A 27804-nucleotide genomic window follows, 5' to 3' on the forward strand; every position below is an offset into this window, starting at 1 on the left:
TTAAAAGTGGGCACCACCACCACCCCTTCCTCTTCCTCTTCCTCTTCCTCCTCCTCCTCTTCCTTTTCCTCTTCCTCCCCCTCCAGCTGTGGTGCTGGAGAGGCAGGGCTGAGCTCTTGTTAGCAGTGTCCATTATTTCCGGGGTTGGGTTGTCAGGAAGGCCTTGTGATAAGACCTAGAATTGAATGGTGACAGCTGTTCTCCTCAACCCTTCAGCACTGGCTAGGCCAGCCCACCCTTCCCTTCAGCATCTCTTCAATTGACTGATTAGAACCGTCTTCCAGGGCTTCCTGGATACCATCCTGGTGGGGGAGCTGACCTCTGTGCATTCTTGCAAGCTCTGCTGTCATTATTTAAGAGTCAATCAGTGGAACACTTGCTGGGTGATATTCTCACCTGCCCTTTCCTAGGTTAGAGGAAGGAACACTCCATATGTGACTACCATAGGTGATGCTAGTGCCTAGGCTGGGGAGAGCTACTCTTAAAGCCTTCTGGTGGTGTTAGGGTTGGAGATGGGTGTCTTTAAAATGGGCTCCTGGGCAGCAAAACCCTGGCTCAGATGAGAGTCTTGTCCCCCACCCAGCCCACCGTCTCTATTTGAAAACAACGACTCCACCTACCTCCGGCTCCCATTCATGCTAATTACCAACACACCCAGGGAACACAGGTTGCAGGTGGCTGATGCTCCTTGGCTGCCTATTTTACTGCCTCTCCCCCGTGAATTTACTGTTTCCAAAAGACACCAGCCCTGTCACGGTGTTGGTCTGGCTCATTTCCTACCCTCGCTAAAGGGGGAAAAAAAATCAAAAGCAACAGCTGCTGGCAAATCCGCTCGCGCTGGGCGCCTCCTCCGCGCGCGTCTCCTGTTGCTTCTTCAAGCCTCACTTCCCTTTGCGAAGAGCTCACCGAGAGGAGGGCGCAGGCGACAGCACAGCGGTCTGCGAGGGGACCCAGAAGCCAGTGGACGCGGGCCACCCGGGAGCCCAGCCAGTCAGCCCCCTCTGGGAGGCGGGAAAACTGCAAGCCGCGCCCACCGCCCTGCCCCCAGCGCGCCACTCCCGGCTGCTGGGACTCTGCTCAGACTCCTGGGATCCGCTTGGAGGGAACCCAACGCCTAGGTGAGCAGCAGGGGATGTGGGTAAAGTTGGCGCCTTCTTCCAAGTAGAGGAGGCTTGGGTGGGGGACCCGTCACTCCAGGGCCAGGTTCCTCCGAGTCTTGTTTGTTTCAGTGGGTGTGTGCCCAGGTCCCTGCCTGGGCGGCGGGAAACGGATTTGGAGATGTAAACAAGTAGATGAGCTTCCGAAGGCTAAGGATCCCGGGATGGGGTTGCAGGCAACGGCGGTGGGCGATGCTGGTGGCTGGAAAATGCTTTTGAGGCTGCCCTGAGCTTTCATCAGGAGCTCCAGAAGAAGGATAGGGGACCCTTTAATCGGGTAGCTTCTCTTTGTTATTCGGAAGCTGGAGACCCTGTAGGGAATGGAGATGCGAAGACCCGGGAATGTAGCTGGATGTGAATGTGGACACATGAGCCACACAAAATGGAATTTGCTGGCTTGGTGCTTGTGGGATGTGGGCGTGGGCTGCGGGAGGGGAGAAGGGGCCCTGTAACGGCGTTGGGGTTCTAGGGTGAGGGGATTCATCTGAATGCATGGCCTTCTTGTGGTCGGTTCAGCTCGGTTTTCTTTTCAGGGCTGTTGGTACCCTATCTCCACCATTCCCCACCCTGGCTGGCCCTGGCGGAGCCTCCCCCTTTGTTTTTGCCCAGGGCTTTCCTGTAGAGTTGGTTGAGAGCCTGGGTCTCTGGGCGCCTGCACCCCGAAGCAGTCAGGTTGGAAATATGGGCCCACCCAAGCTGCCACCAACCTCCAGACCCAGAGGTTGTGGTGACTGGAGGCTTGGCCCCACCGATGTAACCTGTCTTTATTCCCTTTGTCTAACCTGCCTTCCCGCGCTGCTGGAACTGGGATCTCCACCTTTGTAGAGGGACCAGTGGGCATCTCAGCCCTCTCAAGGACCCTTGGCTCTAGTGTTCTAGCTGCCCACATATTGTAGATGTCTGAATGTGTGTATCTGTTTTCCAACTTGGCCTTTTGCACGTGACCTGTCTCATGGTTGCCATGGAAACCCCTTCACTTCAACCTCCCTCCGTTTTTTCTGCCCATTCCTCACCTCCAGTTGCCTCCCCTCCCCCCAATATGGTTGCTTAGATACTGGTTACCCTTGGCTTTTTAAAGGAGGACACCCTATGTCTGGTTCCCATTCTAAACTGCCTGGCTCTTTACCCATCCCATCACCACAAGCTCCACAAACACAAATGCTCACACATTACACCCAGGATCATCACAGCCTCACGTGCCTATCACCCTCACAGCCCTTTAATGTAATCGACACACATAACATATACATTTATATCACATGTACACCAAGGAACACATCATGAAACCACAACACATAAAACCAAAGACACCAAATGCACACCACACCACATAAACGTCAACTACATCATTTACCCTATATACCCCGTACACACCAACTACACCACACACATATAGCACCCACACCAAATATACTACATGCACCCCATCCCACATACACATTAACTGCATGCCACGTGCATACCACTTGCCCTCAACCCTCACTCTATGTGTGCACACAGCAACTCCTCCTGTAACACAAACCGTCACTTTACCAACACACACATGCACACGCATGGACACACATACATACACGTGCACACAAACACAGACACACACCAGGCTGTGTAAGGCTAAGCAGACAGTGGTTTCCTTCCTGTTCAGCCTTATTCTGGATACTTAGAGTATAAAGAAGAAGTAGCCCAGAAGGGGACCTCTGACATCTCCTAGGGACCTTGTAGGACAGAGCAAAAGAAAAGTTCTCAGATCTTAGTAGAGGAGCCCCTCTGATAGGGGCCAGACTCCAGAGCCAGGGCTGGGCACAAACCAGGATTTAAGTCTCTCCGGGCTGTGATCTTCCTTCCCTGACCCCCACAGTCCTTTCTTTCTACAGGAGGAGGCTCTGTGGAGGGGTGGGAAGCCTGTTATGAGAGCACAAGAGGGCAGGAAAAAGAAACAGGGAACAAAGGTGTGTGTGTGTGTGTGTGTGTGTGTGAGAGTGTGAGAGAGAGAGAGAGAGAGAGAGAGAGAGAGAGAAAGAGGGAGAGAGGACGGAGACACAGAGAAGACAGAGAAGGAGAGAGAGGCAGAGACATAGAGAGACAGAGAGAGGGAGTGACAGATATAGAGAGATAGAGAGACAGAGAGAGAGGAGCCAAAGACATGGCAGTCAGGGCACTCAGCTGTGTGGAGCTTGGGTCTACCCCAGCCCTGTTTATCTGCTTCCTGCTGGCCCCTCCAGTCATTTCTATGCCTCCGGGAGAGCAAGCCAAGGGCTGCTGAATTGCCAAGACACTATCAAGACTCGTCCTCAGGTGTTTGAACTTGAAGGAAGAGTTCCCATTTGACCTTTGGACTGATGGGGAACTCATTTTGTTCAGTTATTGAATGGTTCTAAGCACCTACTGTGTGCTAACTTCTGGGAACATGACAGTGAGGAAGGAGACACCGTCCCTGACCTCAGAACCTGATAAAGAATTAGGTTGGGACATGGATAGGGACACGGAGCAAAGCCCCATAGGCAGCAATGGTTGAGGCCTACCTGTTTAGGCAAGATTTTGGATCCTACACTGTTTGACCTGTACCTCTATCAATCCTTAGAAAATTGGGCCATCCCTTCAAAGTGATGGTCCCCTTGTAGGTGTGTTGGAAGATATGGCAAGGAGAGGTGAGAAGGGCAATTTCATGCACCTTGGACCCTCCCCCGACAGCCTTTGGGAAATCAACTCACATAGACACCTAGATTCTCCTCCCCACCCCATCCCCCATCAAAGCACACATTCCTCAACCTCTACTCTCTCCCTGTATGAAGCAAGAGGCTAATGCTGGGGTGCAGATAGTGCCAGATAGCCCCAGGATCACCATCTACCAGGAGGGGCCGTCTGCCCTTTCTGGGGTGCCCTGGGAAAGCAGAGGTCACAGGAGACAGAGCCTGGAGTCCACAAAAAGCCAGGTGCTAGCTCCTTGGCCCACCCCTGAGCCCTGTGCTTCCCAAGCGCAAATGCATTTATTCCACAAATATCCTGTTGGCCACACCACAGGTCTCTTGGAGCAACCTAAAAATGACTTGGTCTGTGCTCAAGTAACCTGAGGCCTCCAAGATCCTAGGCATTTGTTTCTGCATCGGTCCATGGGGGATTTAGTCATGGTTTCCAAGCCATATCCTCCCTTTAAATGTGCGTGGATTCCAGAATCTTGAAAAAGATTGCTTTTCTCTGTTAGATACCCATATGTGTGTGTGCGTGTGATGCTAAGCTGAGCTGGAAAGGGACTGTCTGGCCACTCTGAACAGAGCTTTTCTTTCACCTCTGGTCAGTGACTGAGAAGCCAAGGTCAGCTATGCTTTTCATGGGCTTGACGGGGGAGGGGCTTCCTGGACCAGAGTCACCTGTCTGTTCTGCTAGGACATGCGCGGGCCGGAAAGGCTTGAGGGGCCTAAAGCACTACAGAGTGTGAAGCCATGGCCAGCGTTTAATGGGTCTTTGAAGACTTCTGGACAGTTTAGAGGGGTCAAGAACACCCCCTCATCTTGGACCTCCATCCTTAAAAAAGAAGCTGGACCTCTCTGACCAAGACAGAACCGGTTTAGCAGCATCTTCTCTGTTTTAAAATGGGGCTGGAGAGGAATTCTGACCTGGGGAATATAAAGCCATGTTGGCCATAACATAGGAAAACATCTGTCTCAAAGACATCTGTCTGGGGGGAGGGGCGGGGAGGAAGAGGTCTGAGCCCCAGGGATTGGGTTGGGACTGTAGGAATGTCTCTGTCCAGTCAAGAACCATTGTTTGGGTAGAAAGGGTCAGAGAGGAGACCAAGGAAAGGAGTTCTATTTGGAGCCATAGTGACATCCCTGTCCTCCACAGCTGGAGAGCAAAACCAGCCCTAGGTTTTACTCATTGACCCTTTTAACAAATGCCAAGTCCCTCCAATATGGTAGGCCCTGTGGGTTTCTCAGAACCCTGTAGAGATGTGGAGTCATGCTTTCTTACTCACTCCTGCTGAGGCAGATCTAATGATTTGACCTGTCCCTCCCTCTGCCTGCTTACCTCGTGAAGCTGCCTTCCTTGAGGAAGACCTCGTAATGCTCCCTGTGGCCCTCTTCCTCCACAGGAGGGCTCCCTGACTCACAGACAAGCACTCTCACACTTCTGTGCACAACCCCGTCCTCACACATACATAACCCTCTCCCCCTGACACTTAGGCAGGTACTTGCACATCTCCACACTTCTCGCTTTCTTCAGCAGCCGTCTCTCGCCCCCGGGATGGCCTATTAACTTCTATCCTCTCAGCTGGATCTGTTGTCGGCGGATCTTTCAGCTCCAGTCTGGTCCTGTCAAAGCCCCTGTGTGTGGCTGTCTGTCACCCAGTAATGACAGCTCTTATCCTTCAGGCCCTCCAGATGCCCACCCTAAGTCCTTGGGACTTTCTAGAACATTCACTCCTCCTGACTGTGGAGTTGGGGGTGGCACCCTTTGTAGAAGCATTCTGAGGATTTCCTTTTTTTTTTTTTTTTTTAAACTTTATACGTCAAATGAGCTTGGCGATGGATGGAGCGAGCTCTGTAAAGCGGTTGAACAATGTCGATGATGACTCCATCTTACTGTCCGTAGAATGACGTCATTGTCATGTCTCCTCTCTAGTGATCATTCCTCCGAGAAGCTCTTCCTAATTCCTACTCGGCATTTTAGCCACTCCCCCCCCCATCCTATCCCCCTCTCGCCTTAAAGACAGGGTCACCTGGAGCAAGTCCGGTGAGCCCAAAGGTGGAGTCATCCAGCCCTTGTGTCCATTCTTTTCCTCCATGTATGGTCTTGGAATGTCTCTCCCTTGGTAGTCTGCAAGATGTCAAAAGGCTGAAGTTAACAGCGAGAGCTGATTCACTGCCCCATTCTGGGGTTTGACGAGACCCAGATGGCAGAAATGAAGAGAAGGCCTGGAGTTGGGGGAAGGTCGAGGAAATGCCTCAAAACACTTAAAATATATCATTGAGATTCTCAGGTGTCTGAACTCGTGGTGGATTATGACTTAAAGAGACAGTGATGCTGAAATGTCATTAACTAATTACAACACACACACACACACACACACACACACACGAACAGAACACACGAACACACAAACTCTGTCACTCTGGGAACCGGCCAATGGAAGGGAAGGGACAGTTTCCTAAAACATAATGGGGTCAAGTCAAAAGTCCCTTAACCTCCACACACTCTGGCTATCTAGACCCCGGCAACCTTCTTTTCTCCCTCCCACATCTGGGGAAGAATATGAATCCATGGGGAGCCCTGGAGGGCAGAGATGTGCTTCCAGAAGTGGGAAGCTAGCAGAGGGAGGATGACCATCCCCTGGAATGTGGTCTGCTTGTGAGAAAGGTGGCATGGGCTGGTCTCTGGGCCCCTGGTCTGGTACGGACTTCAGGTCTGTCTTTCTGTCTTTGCTACTGGGACTGCTCTTCTGGCCTCTGTGAATGGGTCTCTCTCTCTCTCTCTCTCTCTCTCTCTCTCTCTCTCTCTCTCTCTCTCTCTCTCTCTGTGTGTGTGTGTGTGTGTGTGTGTGTGTGTGTGTGTGTGTGTGTGTACCCAGGCGGGGGTGACCTCTCTCCTGACTGACCAAGTCACACTTAGACTATGGCTTCTGTGTAATGCAGCTGGTTACCTAGACTTGCTGGGAACTGAACTCAGTTGTCCAGAGCTAGGAAGAGTCCTCAAACTGCTACTAGGTGGAAAGCTAGGGCCTGGCTCCCTGACTCATGCCGAGCAGCTCATGCCTGGGTATGAGTTGGCTATAACATCCCTATTCCTCTGGCCACTGGGTAGGCTGATACACTGAAGGCTGTCTCAGTTGGTAGTGACAGTGAAGTGGCCGAACGTTCCAGTCCCCTGCTGGTAGGCCCTTCTTCCCTTCCTGAAGAAGAAACCTGGTTTCTTTGCCAGGTCTGTTCTCATTGTTCTTTCTGTGGCCAGTGTCTTCTCTCCCAGAAGTAACTCCAGGTTAAAGGTAAAGGTTTCTAAAGTAAGAAGTGCTGTCTGAGGCAGGACTTTGGCCTCTGACCTGCACAACCCACTGGATTTGGGTCTGGGCTCCTACAAAAACATGTTTGAGTCTTGAGGACCCAGGGTTCCCCTATTCCATGAAATCAGAAATGGTGGAGAAGAACCCCCAGTCACTGGACCCTTGCTACTCATGAAGGCTCAGTCATGAAGCAAAGTGGTTAACTGCCCCATTCTTTAGACTACCCAGCTGCCTTCTGGACACCACAAGGAATTTAAGACAAAGTAACCCCAGCCACCAGGATTCCAGGTCTATCGGAATGCTACTACCCTCTACCCTCTCCTTCCCCTTGCCAACTTTGAGTCCATCTCACCGGCTCTGCTCTGGAGTGCTGGCATGGTGGGGGCGGGGAGGGGGGCAAGTCTGCGGAGAGAGCTGTCATTTGAAGCCAGGCCCTTAAACTGAAGAATTGATGTTTAATTGTTCATTCAATGGGCGTTTGAAATACAGGCCAAGCAAATAGGCCACAGAACTATCAGTGGCCTCTGATCCCAACCCCAAACACTCACTGTAAAAAAAGGCAGCTTTAAAAGCTTTGGCTGGTTCTTGGCTCCATGGCAGTGAACCAGCTATGCGCTGCCTGTTGCAGAAGCATGTGGCTTGAGAACACCTGTGTTCTGCACTATGCCAGGAAAGCGAGCCGATAGGCTAGGGATGAATAGAGATGGAGGACTGATTGGATTTTTTTATTTTAACTGAATGTTCAAATTTGGTAAGGAACAGACTTTTTCTTCTGGAACAGTTTCAGATTTACAGAAAACTTGAGTGGACAGCACAGGCCTCCTGTCCCTTCTTCATCTGCACACAGCCTCTGTGTGCAAATAAAACACACTAAAAAAGCCAATAAAGATCTTACTTTCCTGTGCCACAGTCTCTACTGCATTCCAGCTGCTGTTGATACATTATAAACAAAGGTTGACACTCCGTGCAGCTCTAACCAGGCCCTCTCTCTGTCCCAGGATTCACCTCCCGGGAGACCACATTGCATTTAGTTATCATGACTCCTTGGGCTCGTCTTTGGCTGTGACAGTGTATCTTTGTTTTGATGACTGTTGCATCTTTAAGGAGCACAGGTCAGGTTACTGTAGGAGTTCTGCTCTTGGGATTTGGCCAGTATTTTCTCATTAGAAAATACTGGGGCGTGGGTTTGGGTAAGGAGTCACTGTCATCACGTCATGCTATGTCAAAAGCACCAGCTCTCTACCTATCCATGCTCCAGCAACACAGTTGGTAACCTGTTAATGGAGCTGTGCTCCCTCCTCTCCCCGAAGGAGACATCCTGACACATCAGTCTATTCTTCCTGGCTGTCTCACCATCCGAGTCTTGCGAGTCTACGAATGAGAGGCATTGAAGATTAAAGATGTAGACAGCAGCTGCAGAATGAGGCAGGCTGTTGTACCGGCCCAAAAGGTAATAGAATATGAGGGACAGACTTAAAGGGATGTTGCTGTCAAGGTGAATACAGCTGAGACATAGAACCAGACTGGAGTCAGGGAGGGAACAGGCAGCCTGAGAACATGGTTAGACCATAGCTCCATCTGTGTGTCTCTCCTGGTGCAGAACCCTTGCTGATAAGGGAGGGATCTGGACAGTCAGGTGGCCATCGGTAATGGAGTGATCAAGCGAATATTCTTTCTGAAATCCCAGCCTCTTCTGCAATGATTGTCTGTATCTCAGCCATACAGAAATCAATTTGACTCCACCCTGGGCTAAGGCATCAGCCACTGTTGGCATCAGGAGGATTTCTCGTTCACAAGTAGATGTGGTGACTTTAAGTTTGATATTGTGGGAGAAGACAGCTTTAGTTCAGCTCCATGTGCTAATATTCTCACCAGAAGGAACACAAGGTGATCAGTAGCTTTGTACCCCTTATGGAAGGCTACCAATTGCTAGGCTCTTGCTTTTCTTGGTATCAGCTATGAGCTGAGCTCCAGTGAGCAGTAGCCTCTACAGCTTGTTGGGGACATGGTCCAGCTTTGGCTAAAGGATAAGAGTCTCTGAGCTGATACGTCAAGCTCCCCCAAGGAAATAGGAGGACCAGTGACACCTGAGGAATAGCCCCAGATCTTAGGGAGGTGAACATGGCGTGCCTTAGGCACCTTAGGACCCAGTATTCCTAGGCACACTTTGAAATGTCCCTTGCAGAAAGCAGTCTTTCTGAAGGATGTTTAGAACAGAAGTTGATGGGCCTTGTTGCTAGAGAGGTGTCTGAGGACCTCAAGGGTTGGGGCACCGTTGGGACTAACCCTCCCCAGCTGCCAGGAAACGGTGTGAGATGCTTCTCGTGGGCACAGCAGCTGCCTGTTGACTTTCCCTGTGCAGGCTCTAATCTGGTGTGCTTTTTCTCTGCTCTTTGGAGCATCATGGTAACCAGGGAGCCAGGGGCACAGCAGAGGAGGCTGGGCATCCTGGTGTGACCCTGTGGGGAGGGGAGGACTTGGAGTTTCCTCATACAGATTTTATTTTTCTCTGCAGTCTGCTTTTTCCCTCTGTGCTTCCTGTCCACTTTCTGGCCCAGTTTCTGATGGGAACTCTGTCCGTGGTCCAGCCTCAGGTCCATCTTTCCCTCCTTGGCCCGCCTCTCTGAGTGAGAGCACCCTCTGTTCCCTGGCTCCTCCTCCAGCACACTCTTCTGCTACCTGCTTGAGCTCTAGTGACAGCTGCTATTCTTGGAGCAGAAAGTATTGCTTGGGGAACCAATGTCGGCTATGGACTGAGCCCTCCCTACCTGTGTCAGTGTAGGACACTGGAACCTTCTAGTGGTTATAGGACAATGCAAGGAAGAAGAGAGAGGTTCCAGAAAAGGGTAGAAAAGGGGGATGGGAGGGGGGACAGGGCTAGGCTTGCTAACAGTAATGAGCCCAACCGTGGTGCCTCAGAAGCAATATAGTACTCTGCCAGCTGCTGACCCAGGTTCCTTCCTCTCAGCTAGGGTCCCAGGCAACCCGTGATTCACGAGATTACTGTGTAGCTGAGGCCTCAAACTCACTCTGGAGTTGAGGATAACCTTGAGCTCCTGATCTTTCTTCGTCCACTTTCTGAATGCTGGGATTGTGGGTGTGGGCCACCATGTCTGGCTCCATACCAATCTCTTTTCATTGCAAATGGCTGAAATGGGACCTGTCCTCAACTAGGCAAGCCAGGGATGGTCAGTCACAGAGCTGAAGTTCAAGAAGAGCTCTCTGGGGAACCAATGGCTTGATGCCCATCAGAAACTTTTCCCTATCCCTGGTAACGTCTTTTTCTGGCTAGCTACACACACACACACACACACACACACACACACACACACACATATGCATACACACGCATGCACGCACGCACGCACGCACGCATGCACATACATACACACGTGTGTACACCATACCTCCAGCCCTACCATCACCGGGCTTTCCTGTCTCTTCCTTCATTGATTCTGACATGTCAGGTAGCAAGGGGACACTGAAGTCCTCTCCTTTTCCTTTTGGTCACCGGTGAGACTGTGGGGGCAGCCTTCAGTTGACAACCAGCTTAGGGCAAAGGAGGTCAGACTCCCTCCCAGGAGGAGATAGCCATGGTAGGAGTGACTGTGGAAGCAAGACAGCAACTGTGCCCATTCAAAGGCCACGGCATCCATTCTCATAGACCTGAGACTGTATCGCCATTCCCTCTTCTTACAGTCGCAGGAGGAAAGGACCCTAGACCTCCAGTTGCTTTCCTGAGACATAGGCCCTGAGTAGCAGATACAGGATTGCTGAGTGCTTCCTCATGGGGACCTGCGGATCAGGGTACTTGGGACTGAATCTGGCCTCTAGGGCTTTCAGAAAGTAACAAACCTGTCTCTCCTCAGTTGGCCTATTGTCTAATGGTAATACTTGAAATGGTGGCCACTCCGAGGACTGTCAAAGGGTTGTAAGCTGCGTAGAACCACCCTTGCATGGCACAGGCTCCTAATAAATGTTGCACATTGCTGTCACAGAGTTCTCCTGTTCTCAGAAACCCTTCCCACGTGTTATCTCACTTGCCCTTCCTGTGCAGCCTTGAGAAGTGGACAGGACACATCAGCTGACTCCACACTGCCCACCCCACATGTCCACCCTCGCCTAATGAACTGCATGGGCCTGTAATCCGTCTTTGAAAAAAAAAAAATCACCCTCTGGAGCAAACAGCTCTCAGTTCCCACTCAGGGTGAGCTGGCAGACATCCTGCATTCTGCAGTCCCCCTCTCCTTCTTGTGTGAATATGGATGAAGCTGGAGATTCTGGGAGCTTGGCTGGGAAAAGCGGGGGCTCTTTCCTGTGGAGTTCATCGGACTCCCTCCTTGGACACTTAGGTCTCAGAGTCTTAAACTTGATGGATAGGGGAGGAACAAGAAGAGTGGCATTCGGCAGGGAGATGGGGGTCCTTCACAGAGCCACAGTGCTGTGTGATCTGGGAACTCAAGTGTGGGGCTGGCTCTCCACAAGGGCAGCCCACTCATGGCAGGGAGTTTACTCTTTCTCCACTAGTGGAGAGGCAGACAGGGCAAGATGGAAGGGTAGAATCCAGCTCTCGCTCACTCGCTCTCTGACCAGTTTTTCTCCTTGTAAAATGTGTGTGATGCTAACTCAGGGCCTTAAGAAGCCTCTGCTCACCCCACAGGGGAGTGAGGGGACGGTGGGAACTGGTCTTTGCCATAACTCTGGCTACATAGCGTGTGTGCTGGGCTGAGCGGCTGTCACATATCGTGCTGTACATAGTGCAAGGCCAGTGTTGAAGACAACAGAGAAGCCAAGGGCTAAAACTGTGGACAGGCTGGCGAGACACAAGCTAGCAGAGACGTGAAGTCCTTGCATTCCTAAGACAGTAGATGCCACTGTTAGGAAGGAACTGGGGAACGGCCTGCTCTGCGTGTATTAACCAGAACTCCCATGAGGGGCTTGCTCCTTTAAAGCCTTCTTGTTCCTCTGTGGGAGCGAGCTAGGGGCTACGTGTATCTTTCTGGGCCAACTCCCTCTCTCCCTGTCCTAGAAGCCAGCAATAGCTGCTTTGCCCCTTCTCCCTTTGCATCTCTAACCCAAGCTCATTTTCCAGTTGAAGGAGCCTGTCAGCTGCTTCCCTTCTGCCTCTCATTGCCCTGCCCTGGCGCCTGTCAGGCTGCCTCCAGGAACTATCCAGTACTGCCCAGCCTTTCCTGATACAAGGCTGACTGTTCCCAACCTCACTTCATCAAATCGGCTGGCAGGGTCAGAGGCGTGGGTTCTTCAGCCAGGCCCTACTCACCCCTGACTGGCAGCTGAATCAGGGCCCTCTCTCATTGAACCTAGATTTTCCAAAATTAAAGGCAGATGTTTGTTTCATCATATCCCAGCCTGGCCTGCTGGATACCACATTCATCTGGAAACTCTACATCTTGGTTATGTGCTGTATGTGATACATCCCTTACCACAGCATCTCTGTTGAAATTCATGGGGATAGCACAAGCTAAACCATGTCCCATGGTCTCTAATAACAGCCTGGGTAGCTCGTGAGCCTAAGCCACAGTGCTCAGGCGTTCTGTGGTCCTTTGAAGGCTACCCTTTCTTGGGTATGTCTGCCAGCCATCTCACTGGGGTAGCCAAGCAGGCTGTGGTGATCCTAAGGTGCATTGTCTAGGCTGGGGTTGAGCCTGCAGGAAGGCAAACAGGCCCCGTGCAAGGGAAACGAGGAGGATCTGCAGGTTAGATGAGGAAATTTCATGGCATTTTGGGACTTCTGCCTTGTAAGGGGAGATGGTTGTCAAATTATATCGCAATAGTCCCAGGCATTCTGGAATACCTCAGAAGTAATACAGTGTGTTGCCGTATCATCAACCGGTGGCTTCTCTTTCTGAGTGGCTTTTACCCAGCAATTAAGTGGAATTATGTGACTCAATATGGAAAGATAATCGCTGGAGGACTCTCTGATCGTGTTCGCCGCACATGTCGTGGGTGACTGTGCAAACAGCGGGATAGCGGGAGAGGAGACTAACACAGAACAGCTGCGGTCAGCCGCAGTGTGTGCCTGGGCACAGACAGAATGGACCACGGGAAGGAGGTGGAACTCTTCCTCATACTGTGCAAGATCTGACAGAATAGAGCAGTGGTGATCAGAATAGGATGTGACGGAGTTCTCAACTCCAGCAGCAATGATGTAATAGAGTCCTCAGCTCCAGCAGCAGTGATGTAATAGAGTCCTCAGCTCCAGCAGCAGTGATGTAATAGAGTCCTCAGCTCCAGCAGCAGTGATGTAATAGAGTCCTCAGCTCCAGCAGTGATGATGCAATGGAGTCTTCATCCCCAGCAATGATGATGTAATAAAGTCCTCATCTCCAGCAGTAGTGATGTCATGGAATCCTCAACACCAGCAGTGATGATGTAATGGAATCATCAGCCCTAGCAGTGATGATGTAATGGAGTCCTCATCTCCAGCAGTGATGACTTCTTAGGTTCCCTGTCCCAGCCAGCCAGGTCTCATGGCTCAAAGTAGGGGTCCAGGACCACAAAACAAGACATTTTAATATGCATGTTGAGACTTACAGAGCAATCTGGAGTCTCCCTCCTGGCCTTGTTCTCTTCTGTGTGGCTTATCCCCTTGCCTGAATATTCCTCCCTCCTCCCATTGTCCCCTAAACTCTAGGCCTGGAAGGAGATTATTATGCTACCTCATCTACATCCTCCAACCTCAGCCGAGCTCCAGTTCCTACCCTGTAAGGAAGAAGAAAGGAACTCGGAGGCTGGAAGGTCAGGAGAAGCCAGGGTCTTACCACAGAGGGAGGAGAGGTCAGGATAGAATTCCTTGGTTAACAGAAACAAAGGCATCTGTGTCCCCTCAAAGGCTCCGTGTATGTAGCTGGCCACTGCACTCCCAGCCAGTGCCAGCCGTACCACCGATGTGATCTTTGAAAATGGTCTGAGTGCCAAGAGGCAGCCTTGGAGGAGACGCAGACTGAGAGGAACTGCTGGTGTAGACCAGGTCCCAGCAGCAGCTTGGAGGATAGAGACTGGGCTACTTCTCAAATTTATGACAGTGTTCCTTTCAGCACTCTGCAACTTGATCACAGATGTTTGCTTTAGAACACAAGGACAGGTCTTCACTCCAGAGCTTGGCATTCGCGAGCCTCCATAGTCTGATGCCAGCTGTCTTATCGGGGTTCTCACTACTCATCCGCCAAGCTCTACCCAGATTGGATTATTCACTGCTTTGGAAGGTGACTGGCACTGGAAATGAAAACACTTGGTGGGTTGCTGTCACAGTTCCCTCCTATGTCATACACTAGTGGACCCAGCCTCATTTTGATGCCTTCTAGGAAGACCCTACGGGCAGCCACTGTTGAGTGAAGTACCATGGGATTTAACTTAAATTGAACTTGGAATGAGTATCGTTTGCCATCCCTTCTTTCCGTGGTTTCCTCTCACTGCTCCTCCCCACCCTTGTCTGTCACGATCCCATCTCCACTCAAGGTTTGACTGAAATGTCAGCTCCTCCACGGGCACTTTAGATCTCCTGTCGTACTATCCTTCTTACTGATGGTAGCAGGATCTTCGCTTTCCAAACCTGTGTCTCCTTGGTAGCTGAAGCAAAACTGTGATCATTTATCTATCCCCTGCGGACCCAGAATTCATGTCCCTCTGAGGGATTTAATTGTGGAATTATCCTGAGCTGAGCATCTGTGGAAGTGACTGTTGAAGGTCCTCAGAGTGGATGGTTACTGTACCTGTAGTCTGGGGGCCTTGATATGGATATACCTGGTAGTCTGGGGTTTCTTCTTCTCCAGGAGGAGCTCTACTGCCCAGTAACTCCTCTGCTGTAGGCTGAGAAGCCCAGACTGTCCGTCCTTCCCCTGGCACCCAAGACCCAGTGTTCTCATGAAGGTTCCTAAGAATTGTATTTTGTTTTACTTATGAGAGTACACTGTCGCTGTCTTCAGACACACCAGAAGAGGGTATCAGATCCCATTATAGATGGTTGTGAGCCACCATGTGGCTGCTGGGAATTGAACTCCGGACTTCTGGAAGAACAGTCAGTGTTCTTAACTGCTTAGCCATCTCCCCAGCCCCTGTATTTTTATTACTTATGAGACAGGGTCTCTCTATGTATCCTTGGTTGGCCTAGAACTTGTGGCAATCCTCTTGCCTCAGCCTGCTGGGTGCTAGGATTGCATGCATGAGCCACATTTGAGGGTTTTAATGCCCGCTCCTTTCTCCTTCTGGATCACTTTTGAGTCTGGTCTCCTCTGACCAAGGCCCAGATATAATTTAACTATGGAACTTGAAATGGAAGTAGCAATACATTTGACCAAAGGGAAGGAAGAAGGAAAGGAAGGAGGGAGATTTTACACACAGCAGGTACGTATATAACTTATTTACCTCCTTGAACAATATATTTAAACCAATATGACTGTCTGAGATTTTTTTTTTTAACTGTAAAATAATGATCCCAGCTTTGTTGTCACAGGGCTGGGCCCGCCCCCCACGAAGGAAGAAAGATACCCCCCTTACCGGTCACTCCTCTCTACATACCAAACAACACCTAAAACTCTAGAACAGAAATAGATCTTCCAACTAAAATCCTATGAAGTCAGAGTAGCACGATTATGTAAAGTGTGAACTAAATTGAAACAGGGCTGCCGAGAGTGAACGCCAGTAGGCATCTCTGCCTACCGGAGGCCAATAAGCACCGAACCCAGCAGGATTAGCAACCAAGCCCATGACTTCTTCATTAGGCTGAGGACCCTTGAGAGAGAGGCTAATCTGGTCTTATGTTGGTATTGGCCACTCTCAGTCCCCACGGGAAAAGAAAAACAAAGCCTCAGAATTTCCCACAGATGAAAATATAACAATTTGGAGCTCACAGTCAAAGATTACTCAACCAAGGTAGTGTGTGTGTGTATGCATATGTGTATGATGTGTGTGTGTGTGAGAGAGGGGGGGGGAGAGGGGGGAGAGGGAGAGAGAGAGAGAGAGAGAGAGAGAGAGAGAGAGAGAGAGAGAGAGAGAGAGAGGGGAGGGAAACAAGAAAAGCCAAAGCACTGTTTAAAAACCAGAAGGCCACAAATCAATTTATGCTTCCAAGAATTCAGGATTTTGAAGGAAGGCGGAGCAGTGGCTGTAATATCAGGAGCCTTTCATCTCAGCACTTGGGAGGCAGGCAAGTCTCTGTGAGTTCAAGGCCAGTTTGGTCTACAGAGCAAGTTCCAGGACAGCCAGGGCTACACAGAGAGACCATGTCTCGAAAAACAAAACAAAACAAAACAAAACAAAGAAACAGACCAACAGAACCAAACAAAAGCTACGAATTCAGGATTTGGGAATTAAGGGATAAAGAAAATAAAATAACTGAAGAAAATGTTGAAAGGAAACAACGAGATCATAAAAATGAGTGGGCAAGGAAGACTAATGAAATGACCAAGCAGTTAGAAAAAGAACCAACTAGAACACACAGAAATAATGTAATCATTGAAATAGGAAATTAAGTGGATGAATGAAACAGCAGATTAAACACAGTTAGAGGGAGAAATGTAATAATTCAGAAACAATTACCCAGCATGTAGCACAGAAAAGCAAGGAAGTAGAAACTGTGAAGGAGCAGCCGGGTGATTTGTAGAACACAATAAAGATGCCCAGCACACTCCCAAGCCAGAGTCTAGGAAGACAGAATAGGATGCCTGCAAGAGGGGAAGTGTATGTGACTTACTTATTTGTAGTTAATAGAAAACAAGTGTCTTGGAAGCCCAGTGTTAAAGCAGAATCTTGGAACTCCATTTAAAGCCAGTAATAAGCAGTTAAAAACAAATTTGTGTACATGTATGTGCACATGTATATATAATCATTGTCTCTCTACTGAATTTCACTGCTCAGTCAGTGTGCTAGAACGAGATAGGAACAGTCTGTGTGCCAATTAGAAAGAAGAGACCCCACTCAATCATGGGCAAAGTCGGTGTAAAGAGAAAACCCAAAGGCGTACAGGTAAATTATTAGAAGTGAGAGATCTTAAGATTACTGTATTTAAGACCAATAGATAAAAACCAATTGTTTTGCTCTGTACTACCCGATACGTTAATGTTTAAAATAATATAATTTATAATGTGCCCTGAAAAGATCTAAGAGCTATGTGAAGATACGACATTTCATGAGAGACTATTGATGAGGTCTTGGGAAACTAAAAGATTTATGAATCTGGAGGAATTGGAGTCAGGAACAGGCCAGTTTCACCCAATCCCTCCTGGTAGGTACATGACAGTTCTTATGAAAATTCTGTGTTTGAGTATATGTCCAGAAGAGTAGCACCCTCTTAAAGGATGAAGAGAAGGAGATAGAAGGCTGTCTTGCAACCCAACAAGATTATTAAAAAGCTGTAGTAACAGAGATACAGGATTTAATGAGTTACCATGGTCCACAGGGAACACATCCCAAGACCATGTAGATGTCTGACCTCCGAAATCAACTTGTATTCAACACTAAGTATACTGTTTTCCCTATAATATCTACTTATGAGAATGTTTTAATGTGTAAGCTAGGCACAGTAAGAGCTTAACAGCAACATGTAGAGCAAGTACATAAAAACATACTATAAGGACGATTCTCAATATGGCTTTTCTCCAGAGTATCTTGTTTTATTTTATGCCTGAAGAAACACCTTACAGCTTTTATTTTCCTTTGAATTCATGTCTGTTATGTTAGAGAGGGTTACTTAAACACAAGGAGAGTGATGCAGAACAGTTGTGCCAAAAAAAGAAGGAGATGCTCCTGAGTGATTGATGGGCAGGTTGGGGTAGCACATACAGTGTGGATACATTGGACCAGAAGGATGATTCAGGTTCTACAGCAGGATGGGACAGCGATTTCACAATGATTTGTAGAATGGTGTGCTATAAACTGCATGCATCGTTTATTTCTGCAACTTCTCACTCAATGATTTCAGACCACAGTTGCCAAAGAGCAATTGCATCCATAGAAAGTAAGAAGAGTATTATAGAGACAAATTAACTAGTATATCCAAAGATGAGGCAGAGAAATAACCACACAGCCAAGTAGGAACCAGACTTGTGGTGGCCGGAGGCATGGAACACCGTAAGAAGTGGCTGGCTGTTCCTAATGGTTCTGGGACGTCTGGTTATCAGAATGAGAGAAAAGTAAGGTTCGGACCCTTACAAATTGGAATACAAATTTAAGTGTAGCTGGGTTCAGTGCTATATGCTTGTGGTTACAGTCACTCCCCTAGATGCTGGGAGTCTTTTAAATCCAGATGCTTAAGACCACTCTGGGAAAAGTAACAACAACAGACAACCAAAATCCAAACAAAAACACAAACAAACCTTTAGCGAGGTCTGACTGTGAAGAAATGTGTTAAATAAGACACTTAGATAAGGGGCTGGAGAGATGGCTCAGTGGTTAAGAGCATTAACTGCTCTTCCAGAGGTCCTGAGTTCAATTCCCAGCAACCACATGGTGGCTTACAACCATATGTAAATTGGATCCAATGCCCTCTTCTGGTGTGCATGAAGACAGCTACAGTGTACTTGTATAAATAAAATAAATAAATTTTAAAAAAGACACTTAGATCATCACACGCAGTCATATTAGAATGGAGAAGTTCTGTGCGCTGTAGGGCAATTTTTAAAAGTAGAGACGTCAGCAAGGTGGTTCAGGAGCTCCAGGTGTCTACCACCAGGCCTGATCCCTGGGCTCGATCCCATGATGCGTGAGGTAGGCGAGACAACCTCCCCTCAAGATGTCATCTGACCTCTACACATCTGCACACACACACACACACACACACACACACACACGCTGAATAAATGAAATGTGGGGGAAAAGTTCTTAAGTAAAAAGACAAATAAATCACAGACTGAGGAGATATTGGAATACTCAGTAACTGAAGTTTAATGTCAAGATCGAGGAAATGATTTGGAATAGAAAAAAGATGCGAACATCCCATCACTGGTAAAGAGATGGAAATGTCAAACACCCAATGCTAAGTAACCAGATTAACACGACATTATATGCCTCAAGATTGACAAAAATTAAGACATCTGATAATGTCAATACTGATCAGGGTGGGGAGTGACAGAGAAGTCACATCGGGCTGGCAGGATGATAGAACGCGGACGACCGGTGAAGGATGATTAACAGTGCAGCGCTGACGGTTTATAACCCAAACAGTGGCCTCATAACGGCTCACTCTTGGCCGTTTCCATTGCTGCCGTGTGGGACTGGCCATATTTCTTTTAAAAGGAAACAAAGCAGTAGAGTACTTCATTCACAGTAAGTGTTGTTTGGTGGTCGTGTTTTCTGGTGTCTGGGAGCGAGTGTTTTCCTCCGATGTGCAATAGAAACTGTTCCTTTTGAGACTGGGTGTGCTAAATCGTTAGAAACCCTCCCAACTCTACGTGTCAGCGTGCATGCGAGTGTTTATAACGGTATCACGTAGAGTTAGCAGGGTCATGTTAAGACACCAGATGTCCATCAACAGGAGAATGCATCTGCACGCAGTCATTGGTCTTCACAACGAAATGCCATCCATTAAACATGAACGAACCGTATATGGTTCTGTGTAATAGTATCGATAATTCTTCAGAACAGTGTTGATTAAGGAAAGTCCGGGGGAACCTGTAACTATTATATATATATATATATATTATATATATATATATATATATATATATATAAAATATTTTTTTAAAGCTATATTAGGAGTTGGGGAGAAGGCTCTGTCAGTGAGGCATTTGCCTCTCAAACTCCAGTTTGATCTCAGCAGTGAGAAGGTGGAGAGTTAAGGTGGATGGCCGGAATTTGCTGGCTAGCCTGTCAGCCTCCTGAATCAGAATCTGTCAGCCCCAGGCTCAGCGAGAGACCCTGTTTCAAAAGATAAAGTACAGAGTGGTCGAGGAAGACATCTGAAGCTGCCCTTGTGGCTCCACGTGCAAGAGCGTGCCCTGCTCAGACACCCAGACACTTACATATGCACAGAATCACACTAATAATGCTATTGGATATCTGGGTCAAGCATAGGTTTAAGAAGAGCAAGCCGCACGTTCACACAGCGGGCGTTTATTTGGACACCTACAGGACTCTGGTTGGGGATGGTTCTGGTGAGGCTCTGCTGCCCCCTGGTGTCCGATCGGTGAATGGCAGCAGGGTTGCTTGTTAGAATGAGCGTGGGCCCGGCTGTTCTAGACAAGTTCAGGCTGCAGCCAGACTTACCCTACATGGAAAAGATGAAGCAGCTTTGGGTGCTCCTGATTTGCGCTCTTCTCCCTTCTCACTCCTGAGTCTGGGAGTGACGAGTGTAACCCCACTGATACATGTCCCCGGGTGGAGCAAAACTGATCCTAAACTGTTGGCTCCGCCCATGTGTCCCATCGGAGTCCCCCACCTCACCACCAGGAACGGATGGGATCCAAGTAGAGCGCTCAGTGACTTCCGCCGAAGGAGAGACTGGGGGTTGACGCTCAGAAGCCTCTGACTTGATTACCTTTATGCAATCATCATCTTTGGGAGATGGGGCCTCTAGGGGGAGCTAAGAAATCAGGAAACAGCCACAGGAAGCACACTTAGGCATGCTATAGCATGCGGGGTGGGGGTGGGGGGAGACAGAAAGAGTCCTCCACTCTACTGACAGAAACACTTCCTAGGGACTGGAGGGATGGCTCAGTGCTTACTGCTCTTCCAGAGGACCCCTGTTTGGTTCCCGGCACCCGCACCAGACAGCTCTCATCCACCTGTAACTCCAGGTCCAGAAGATCTGTTGACCTGTGTCTTCTAGCCTCTGTGGACACCTGCACACACGCATACATAGACACACACTCATACATGAAATATAAACATACCTTACAAAGACTTCTTGGAGGGAAGTTGACTGGGAGCTGGACACAGGGCTCCACATCTTAACGAGGCAGAGATGGCCTGGAAGGAGGACACTGATGAGACATCTCCAAAGCCCTTGGGAAGGCCAGGCTTCTGCCCACAAGCCCCACGCTAATGAGTTCCTGAGCCATCGTCCGACCTGGGCCCTCCCGCTCCCTCTGTGAAGGGCAAGCTTCTGGGCCCAGGTCTGCAGTGTGGACTAACACAGTGCCTGTTAAGTGTTCTGACTCATCTGGGTTAATAGGACCTCGCAGAGCTCTGAGAGCCTGATAAGGTGGCTTTGGTCCCGGTGTGGCCTCAGGTCACACAAGCTTCCAGTATAGCTAAGGCGGGGATGAGCCCCCTGTTAGGGTGACGGCTTGAGGAGGAGGAGGGTCTTCTGTCCCTGGGGTAATGTCTTCCTTCTTTACCCCCAGACACCATGGAGACGGTGCTGATCCTCTGCAGCTTGCTGGCCCCTGTGGTCCTGGCTAGTGGTAAGCATCCTTCAGGGCCTTGCTGTACCAAGATGGCTGACACAGCCCTTTCTGGTAGAAGGTTCTAGCCCTTTCAGACATTAGGGTTAAGACTTCTTAGGCAGCTTTACATATGATCAGGGGCTCCTACTGTCAGCAGAGGAAAGGAAAACAGATCCTAGTTCAGGTGGTCCTTGCACCCTGCCCTTCCCCCACAACTGCTCCCCGCAAGGGTTCAGCTGGCCGTCTGTTAATCTCTCCGGGAACCTTGGGCTCCTCTGGAATTGTATGCAGCCTAGACTGTATTGACCCATCAATACCATGCAAGTCATGAGTGCCCCTGTCCCTCGGTTTCAGTTTCCCCATTTGTCACTAGATGATAGTAGACCTGGCCTTTTGGAGTAAATAAAAGGTATGATGTGAGCCCGGGACCTTGAAGGCTCTGAGTCATGATCACCCTAGGCGAGGACCCTAAGCCCAGCAAGCCCATCTTCTATGATCTCCAGTATTTCTGCCCAGTGAGCCCCCTTCACAGGGATCCTTTGCTGGGACTGGAGGTTGTGGGGTAGGTGAGTGGTCACAGAAAGTGCAGCTGTCTTCCTCTTAACCATCTTGTTTTTCCCAGCAGCTGAGAAGGAGAAAGAAAAGGATCCTTTCTATTATGGTGAGTGAGTTCAGCAGCCCTGGGGTGCAGCCCCATCCAGGAGGGACAGGTATGTTCTCCTGGCCCTACCCCTCTTCCTTCTCTCACCTCTGGTCCCTTTACAGACTATCAGACCCTGAGGATTGGGGGATTGGTGTTTGCTGTGGTCCTCTTCTCTGTTGGGATACTTCTCATCCTAAGTAAGTGTGTTCCTTTATTCTCTGGGGGCTAGACAGTTGGAGACAGTATACAAGCCTAGCTGTTTTGTCTGTGGGAAAGGAGAAGGCACAGTCTTGCCTCCCCATGGTGTCTCCAGGATCAGTACAGGGCTGAGCATGTAGTAAGTGCTCAGTAAAACAAGGAAGGTGCACCCAGAGAATGTAGGTGAGGACAGACACAGCTAAGAAGAGCAGTCTGCATCCATAGAGCAGGGGTTTGGCCATCCCAGGAGTCAGAAGTTGTTCTCTCCATGCTCCTAGGAGTGTGTCCCTGTGTATTTTCCCTACTGAGCTGTGGTGCTGAGTGTACTTTGCTCATGGTATGAAAGCACATAGTTCATCATCCTGGGAAAGCATAGAGGAGGAGCTTGGTCCGTGGCTTGTTCCCATTAAGACGGACCAGGAAGCAGAAAACTCAGGATGTAACCGGAAGTGGTTTCCACCTCCAAGATCTGTCCCAACAACCCGCTTTGGTTAACCTGGCCCCACCTCCCAAAGCTTCCCCCTCCCACAGACAACACCCAGTGAGGATCAGATATCCAGACCTAACTGCTGGTGGAGGGTGGGGTGGTGGGAGGGTTTACAAGTCAACCACAGCTCCTGGTCTCAGTTGACCCAGGGCTGCTTTGGGCAGCAGTGCAGGCCTCCACTGACTCTGTCTGTGTACAGAGTCACAGTAGGTCTTCTGTGTCCTGGCCTGGAGCCAGACCTTGAGCTGATGCTGGAAGTGTGACCTTGTATGGTTTCTTTGTGTTTCAGGTCGCAGGTGCAAGTGCAGTTTCAATCAGAAACCCAGGTAAGGGCAATGGGGCCATCGGGACAGAGAGAGGCATGTGGAGTGAACCCCGTGGGTGTTCTTTTGTCTCAGAAAGAGAAGGTGGGGAGCTGGGGTATGACTCTGGGGATTTCCGAGTGACTTCGGAACAAAGCAGAGGTCCCAACGCCGAGCAGCAGCCTCGGGTGTAAATTCCCGGGTAGGAATGTGCGAGAACTTTGCTTAGAGGCCCCGGAGACAGAGAGGCTTGCTAGGAGAGAAGTAAAGGCAGAAGGCCGCTCTGAGGTGCAGGGCAGAGACACTGGGCCTGTTTCTCACCTTTTCCTGACGCTCTGTGCATTGTGTAGACACTTGGCCTCCTTTCTACACCGTATAAGCTATACCCATTCATTAAAACAGTCATGGTGTCCATGGACCTCAGAAGCCAGGGTCGGTGGCAGACACACCCAATCCCCACCTCAGGGCAGACACTGAAGGGTACCCATAAGTTCTCAGCCTCTGTCTGTATCGATCCGACTTCTTTCACCTTACGTGTCCCATGGTAGAGCGTTTGAATCCTTCAGGGGGTTTGGATGGAATGGGCTCCTGAGTTCTGCTTCAGCAAAGAGAATGGGGGATACTCTGTGGTTTGCCCTGGACATTGGTGACAGCGTGTCTCCACTTGTCATAGGGCTCCAGGTGATGAAGAGGCCCAGGTGGAGAACCTTATCACCACAAACGGTAACTGCTGTGAAAGGGTGCTGGGAGGGGGTCTTCCCATGGTTTTGGGGGGTGGGGAGGGACTGGGCTAGGTGCCACGAGCTGCTTTGGGGTTCAGCAGACATTGCCTCTGAGGTCTCAGGAAAGGGTTCTCAGTACCCGAGTGACGTTAGCGCTTCATTCACACCATACAGGTGACAGTCATTGTATCCAGAACACTGGCTTCCTGCCAGGCAGACTCCGTCTTTCCCCATGAGGTAGCCATCACCACCTAAGTTCTTGTGACCAGCGAATGTCAAGGACTGTCACCACATCTTAGTGACCCCAAATCCTAGTATCCATAAGTGAGGGTTCAGCATGGAGCGTGGTGAGGGGCCTCGCATGACATCAATCTGCCTTCCCTTCCAGCTGCGGAGCCCCAGAAGGCAGAGAACTGAAGGGCAGCCTCCAGCATGAAGGTAGATGGCTCTGTGCTTGGTTTCCCCCGTCTCACCACGGTTGTCAGAGTCTGGGCAGGGGCATCGTGCTAACTTCTTCATGGCACTCAGTTTTCCTTACCAGTCTGCTCTTACCTGTCTCTCAGAGGTGGGAGGAGTACCACTGCTCAGTCACAGAGACACTGAAGTCTTTATCCAACACAGCAAGCATAGGGAATCAGGGCTTCTAACCAGCCTGGGGTCAGGCTCACACGGTACTGCCCCAGCTACTGCAGGGAGGGACATGACTTGGGTAGGAATCACTTAGAGAAACACTTCTGTATTAAAGTGACATCGAGAATGGCTTCCTATATCGATTCAGAAAACCACCTAAAATACCATACACACACACACACACACACACACACACACACACACACACACACATCACACAGACACACACATACACCATACACACACATCATACACACATACCAAACAACCACACACACATACACCATACACATATATCATATACCCACCACACACACACACACCATACACACATACCACACACACACCACACACACACCATACAAATACACACCACACACACACACACCATACATACACCATACACAAGCACAGATCACAGACACACCAAACATACCACACATACACACACACACCATACACACACACCACACACACATAGAGCACTCACACTGCACATGCATAAGCACACATACAACACACACATACACCATACACCAAACATACCATACATATATAAACACAGATATCACATACATACAGCACACCATATACACACACATACACAAGCACAGACCATACACATACCACATACACACATCAAACACCACAATACACAAACAGATATTACACACGCACACCTCAAGCCTCTACATGTTTATTATGAAACTCTCCAGTACTACTCTGCAGTAGTTAAAATAATGTATGCCCCTCCCACTCCCTGTTCCTCCACTGTCCTCAACACTCGGGACCCACTGTGTGTTCACTTCCATTGCTCACTCTAGGGCATGCCAGAGAATACATAGTGACTGAACAAAGCATTTGGTCAGCAGGCCATATAGGAACCTTCTGGAGCTACCAGGAGAAACAGGACAAGCAGGGCTGTCCCCATTTATAATGGGAAAGACTGCAGTCAGAGAAAGCCATTCAGAATGTGTCCTGGTTAGGGTTACTATTGCTGTGATAACGTGGTCAAAACAAATTGGGGAGGCAAAGGTTATTTGCCCTAAGCCTCCATGTTGAAGTCAGGACAGGAGCTCAAGCAGGGCAGGAACCTGCAGGCAGGAGCTGATGCAGAGGCCGTGGAGGGGTGCTGCTTACTGACTTGCTCCTTTTAGCTTGCTCAGCCTGCTATAAGAAAGTAGAACCTCGGGGCACCAATCTGGGGTGGTGTCACCCACAACGGGCTGGGCCCTCCCCCATCAATCCCTGGTTGAGGAAATGCCTTCTGGGCTTGCTGACAGCCTGATCTTACGGAGACATTTTCCCAGTGGAGACCCCCTCTTCTCAGGTGACTATAGCTTGTGTCAAGTTGACACAGAAATACCCAGCATCCAGGTCTCTGTGGCTAGGCTCAGCCAGAATACCTTCTCAGCTGTGTCCTGGATGGCAGACCCGAGGATATGCAAAGGCAAGAGAGCCAATTTGTCCCCTCACTTCTGCTCCAGACTCCACACAGGAAGGCATAACAACCAAGAGTGTAACTTAAGCTTAAGTTGTAAGCTAAGGGAAGCCAGGTGTAGTGGTGCGTACCTGTAAAGACAGCCCATGGGAGATAGAGGCTGGAAGATTACAAGTTCAAGGTCAATCCTGGCTAACAGTGAGTTTGAGGTCAGCCTGGGCTACATGGATCCTATCTCAAGACCAAAGCCAACAGAAAGCTGTCTAGGTCAGGATACCAGCCTTTGCCATGAAGCCAGCACTGCCGTGTACCTATATAGTGTTTTAATTCCTTGCTGTGTCTGCATCTCCACATGACAGCCCCAGGCCTCAGAGCAGGCAGGGTTCACTGCATCCATCTTTGGGGTGGATATCTTCAAGACAAGTGACCTGTTATGCAGGGGCAGTCAACAACTCCAGTCTAGGAAGTCACACCCTCTACACCCTCCCATACCCTCCCTATCTGCCTTCCCTGCCTCTCGGCCTTGTCTGTTCTTCACTGGACCTGGGGACGTCAAGGGCATGCCCTCAGTGGGATTTTCGGGCAAAGGGACTGTGCTGAAGACAGAGAGAAGACAAGGTATGGGTATCAGAAAGGATCTGGGGTTGTCACGTGAATTCTCTGCCTCCACAGCCTCCAGAAGCCAAGGCCAGCTACCCGACACTTTAGAGGCTGATGTCGAGGCTTGAGAAAACCGGCTACTTCATACCAGACCTTTCCCTAGGAGACGCCGAGGACGCGTGTTCCCTGCGCCTCTCCCTGCCCCCTACTAACCCCAGTCCTGTATTAATGATGTAACACTCACAGCCCTTCTTCTCACTGCAGCCGGGCTCTGGACCCTTTCTGTGCCGCGTCTGTGCCGTGTCTGTGTGTGTCTGCTGACTGTGGTCGTTCGTGGATTTCATTGTTCCCGTGAACTCTGTGCTTCCTCTCCCATGCCACCGTCAGCACCTTGTGCCCTCCTGTGACCTCCATCTCCTCTTGCTCTCTGGAGTCTCCTCTGTCCCTGAGGAGCCCTTAGTCCCCGCTTTCTGGATTTAGGCTTGAGGGAGAGTTGTACCCAGGGCAGGAGTCCCCAGCGATCCTGGGGCTGAGAAAGTTCGTACCCTCTTCACTGATGTTCTTTGTGGACTCTGAGAAGAAGCTTGCTCCAGATTCCACCAGTTTAGAAGGTCCGTTTGCAGCTGGAGATTCCGATTGCCTCCCTGGAGGCGTCTGCCCTCCAGGCCTCCTTTTCCTTTTAGGGTGCCCACTTCAGAGTCCCAATCCGCCCCACCCTTTACAGAACACCCAGGAATTCTTGCCTCTGAGGAATGAGCTCCTCACTTAACTTCTGAGCAATATCCCCGTAGGCTTTGGAGCCCTTCTGCCTTCATCCACCTTCCCTGCTTCTGAGACTTCCATCTCTAGCCCAGTTCATCTGACAGAGGACTCCTTCCTTCTCTGAAGCTGGTCTGTGGCAGGAGATAGCCCAGGGGACAGGCAGCAGGCAGGGTGCCAGTGGCTCTGTCTCTCTGCCACATGGTGTGGAATCTGGCAGACTTTACAGTGTCGTGGAGAGGAATGGAAGGGTTCAGGGGCAGCGGGGCTGCGGGTCAGAGAGCAACAGGGTATGCACACCCATGGATGCAAACGCCTACGGGAGTCAAAGGTCACCAGAGTGGAAACTCACACCAGAGCCTGCCCCACCTGCCCATTGTGTTCCCTTGGAAACAAACCAAGCCACACTGTGTACTGGGACTGCTGATCTCTGTCTTGTGATCTATTATCCTCTGACAACAGAAAAGTAAATAAATAAATAAATAAATAAATAAATAAATAAATAAATAAATACAGCATTGTTTCCTAGTG

At 49.7% G+C, this 27804-nt stretch overlaps 1 protein-coding gene across 2 annotated transcripts; it reads left to right on the forward strand.

Annotated features, from left to right (window-relative positions):
• Nucleotides 1-888: 888 nt before the first annotated feature.
• On the forward strand, nucleotides 889-27801 carry Fxyd6 (FXYD domain containing ion transport regulator 6). Of its 2 annotated transcripts, none has more exons than XM_032910265.1 (8): nucleotides 889-1118; nucleotides 21450-21509; nucleotides 22114-22152; nucleotides 22257-22331; nucleotides 23109-23145; nucleotides 23795-23844; nucleotides 24232-24281; nucleotides 26587-27801. In XM_032910265.1, exons 2-7 carry the CDS (start codon nucleotides 21455-21457, stop codon nucleotides 24258-24260), a joined length of 285 nt encoding a protein of 94 aa, XP_032766156.1. In that variant the 5' UTR covers nucleotides 889-1118; nucleotides 21450-21454; the 3' UTR covers nucleotides 24261-24281; nucleotides 26587-27801. The 2 variants fall into 2 exon arrangements, with proteins under 2 accessions (XP_032766156.1, XP_032766157.1); XM_032910266.1 differs by having other exon boundaries at nucleotides 890-1118; nucleotides 22117-22152.
• The last annotated feature ends 3 nt before the right edge of the window (nucleotides 27802-27804 follow it).

The sequence above is a fragment of the Rattus rattus genome, chromosome 8 (assembly GCF_011064425.1).
Source record: "Rattus rattus isolate New Zealand chromosome 8, Rrattus_CSIRO_v1, whole genome shotgun sequence".
NCBI classification, from domain to species: domain Eukaryota; kingdom Metazoa; phylum Chordata; class Mammalia; order Rodentia; family Muridae; genus Rattus; species Rattus rattus.

Bases quoted from the DNA above. Each gene is read 5' to 3' on its own strand.
- Fxyd6 (XM_032910265.1), top strand. From the start codon at position 21,455: ATGGAGACGGTGCTGATCCTCTGCAGCTTGCTGGCCCCTGTGGTCCTG. The intron at 21,510-22,113 runs GTAAGCATCCTT...TGTTTTTCCCAG, and splicing joins CCCTGTGGTCCTGGCTAGTG to CAGCTGAGAAGGAGAAAGAA. The intron at 23,146-23,794 runs GTAAGGGCAATG...CACTTGTCATAG, and splicing joins AGTTTCAATCAGAAACCCAG to GGCTCCAGGTGATGAAGAGG.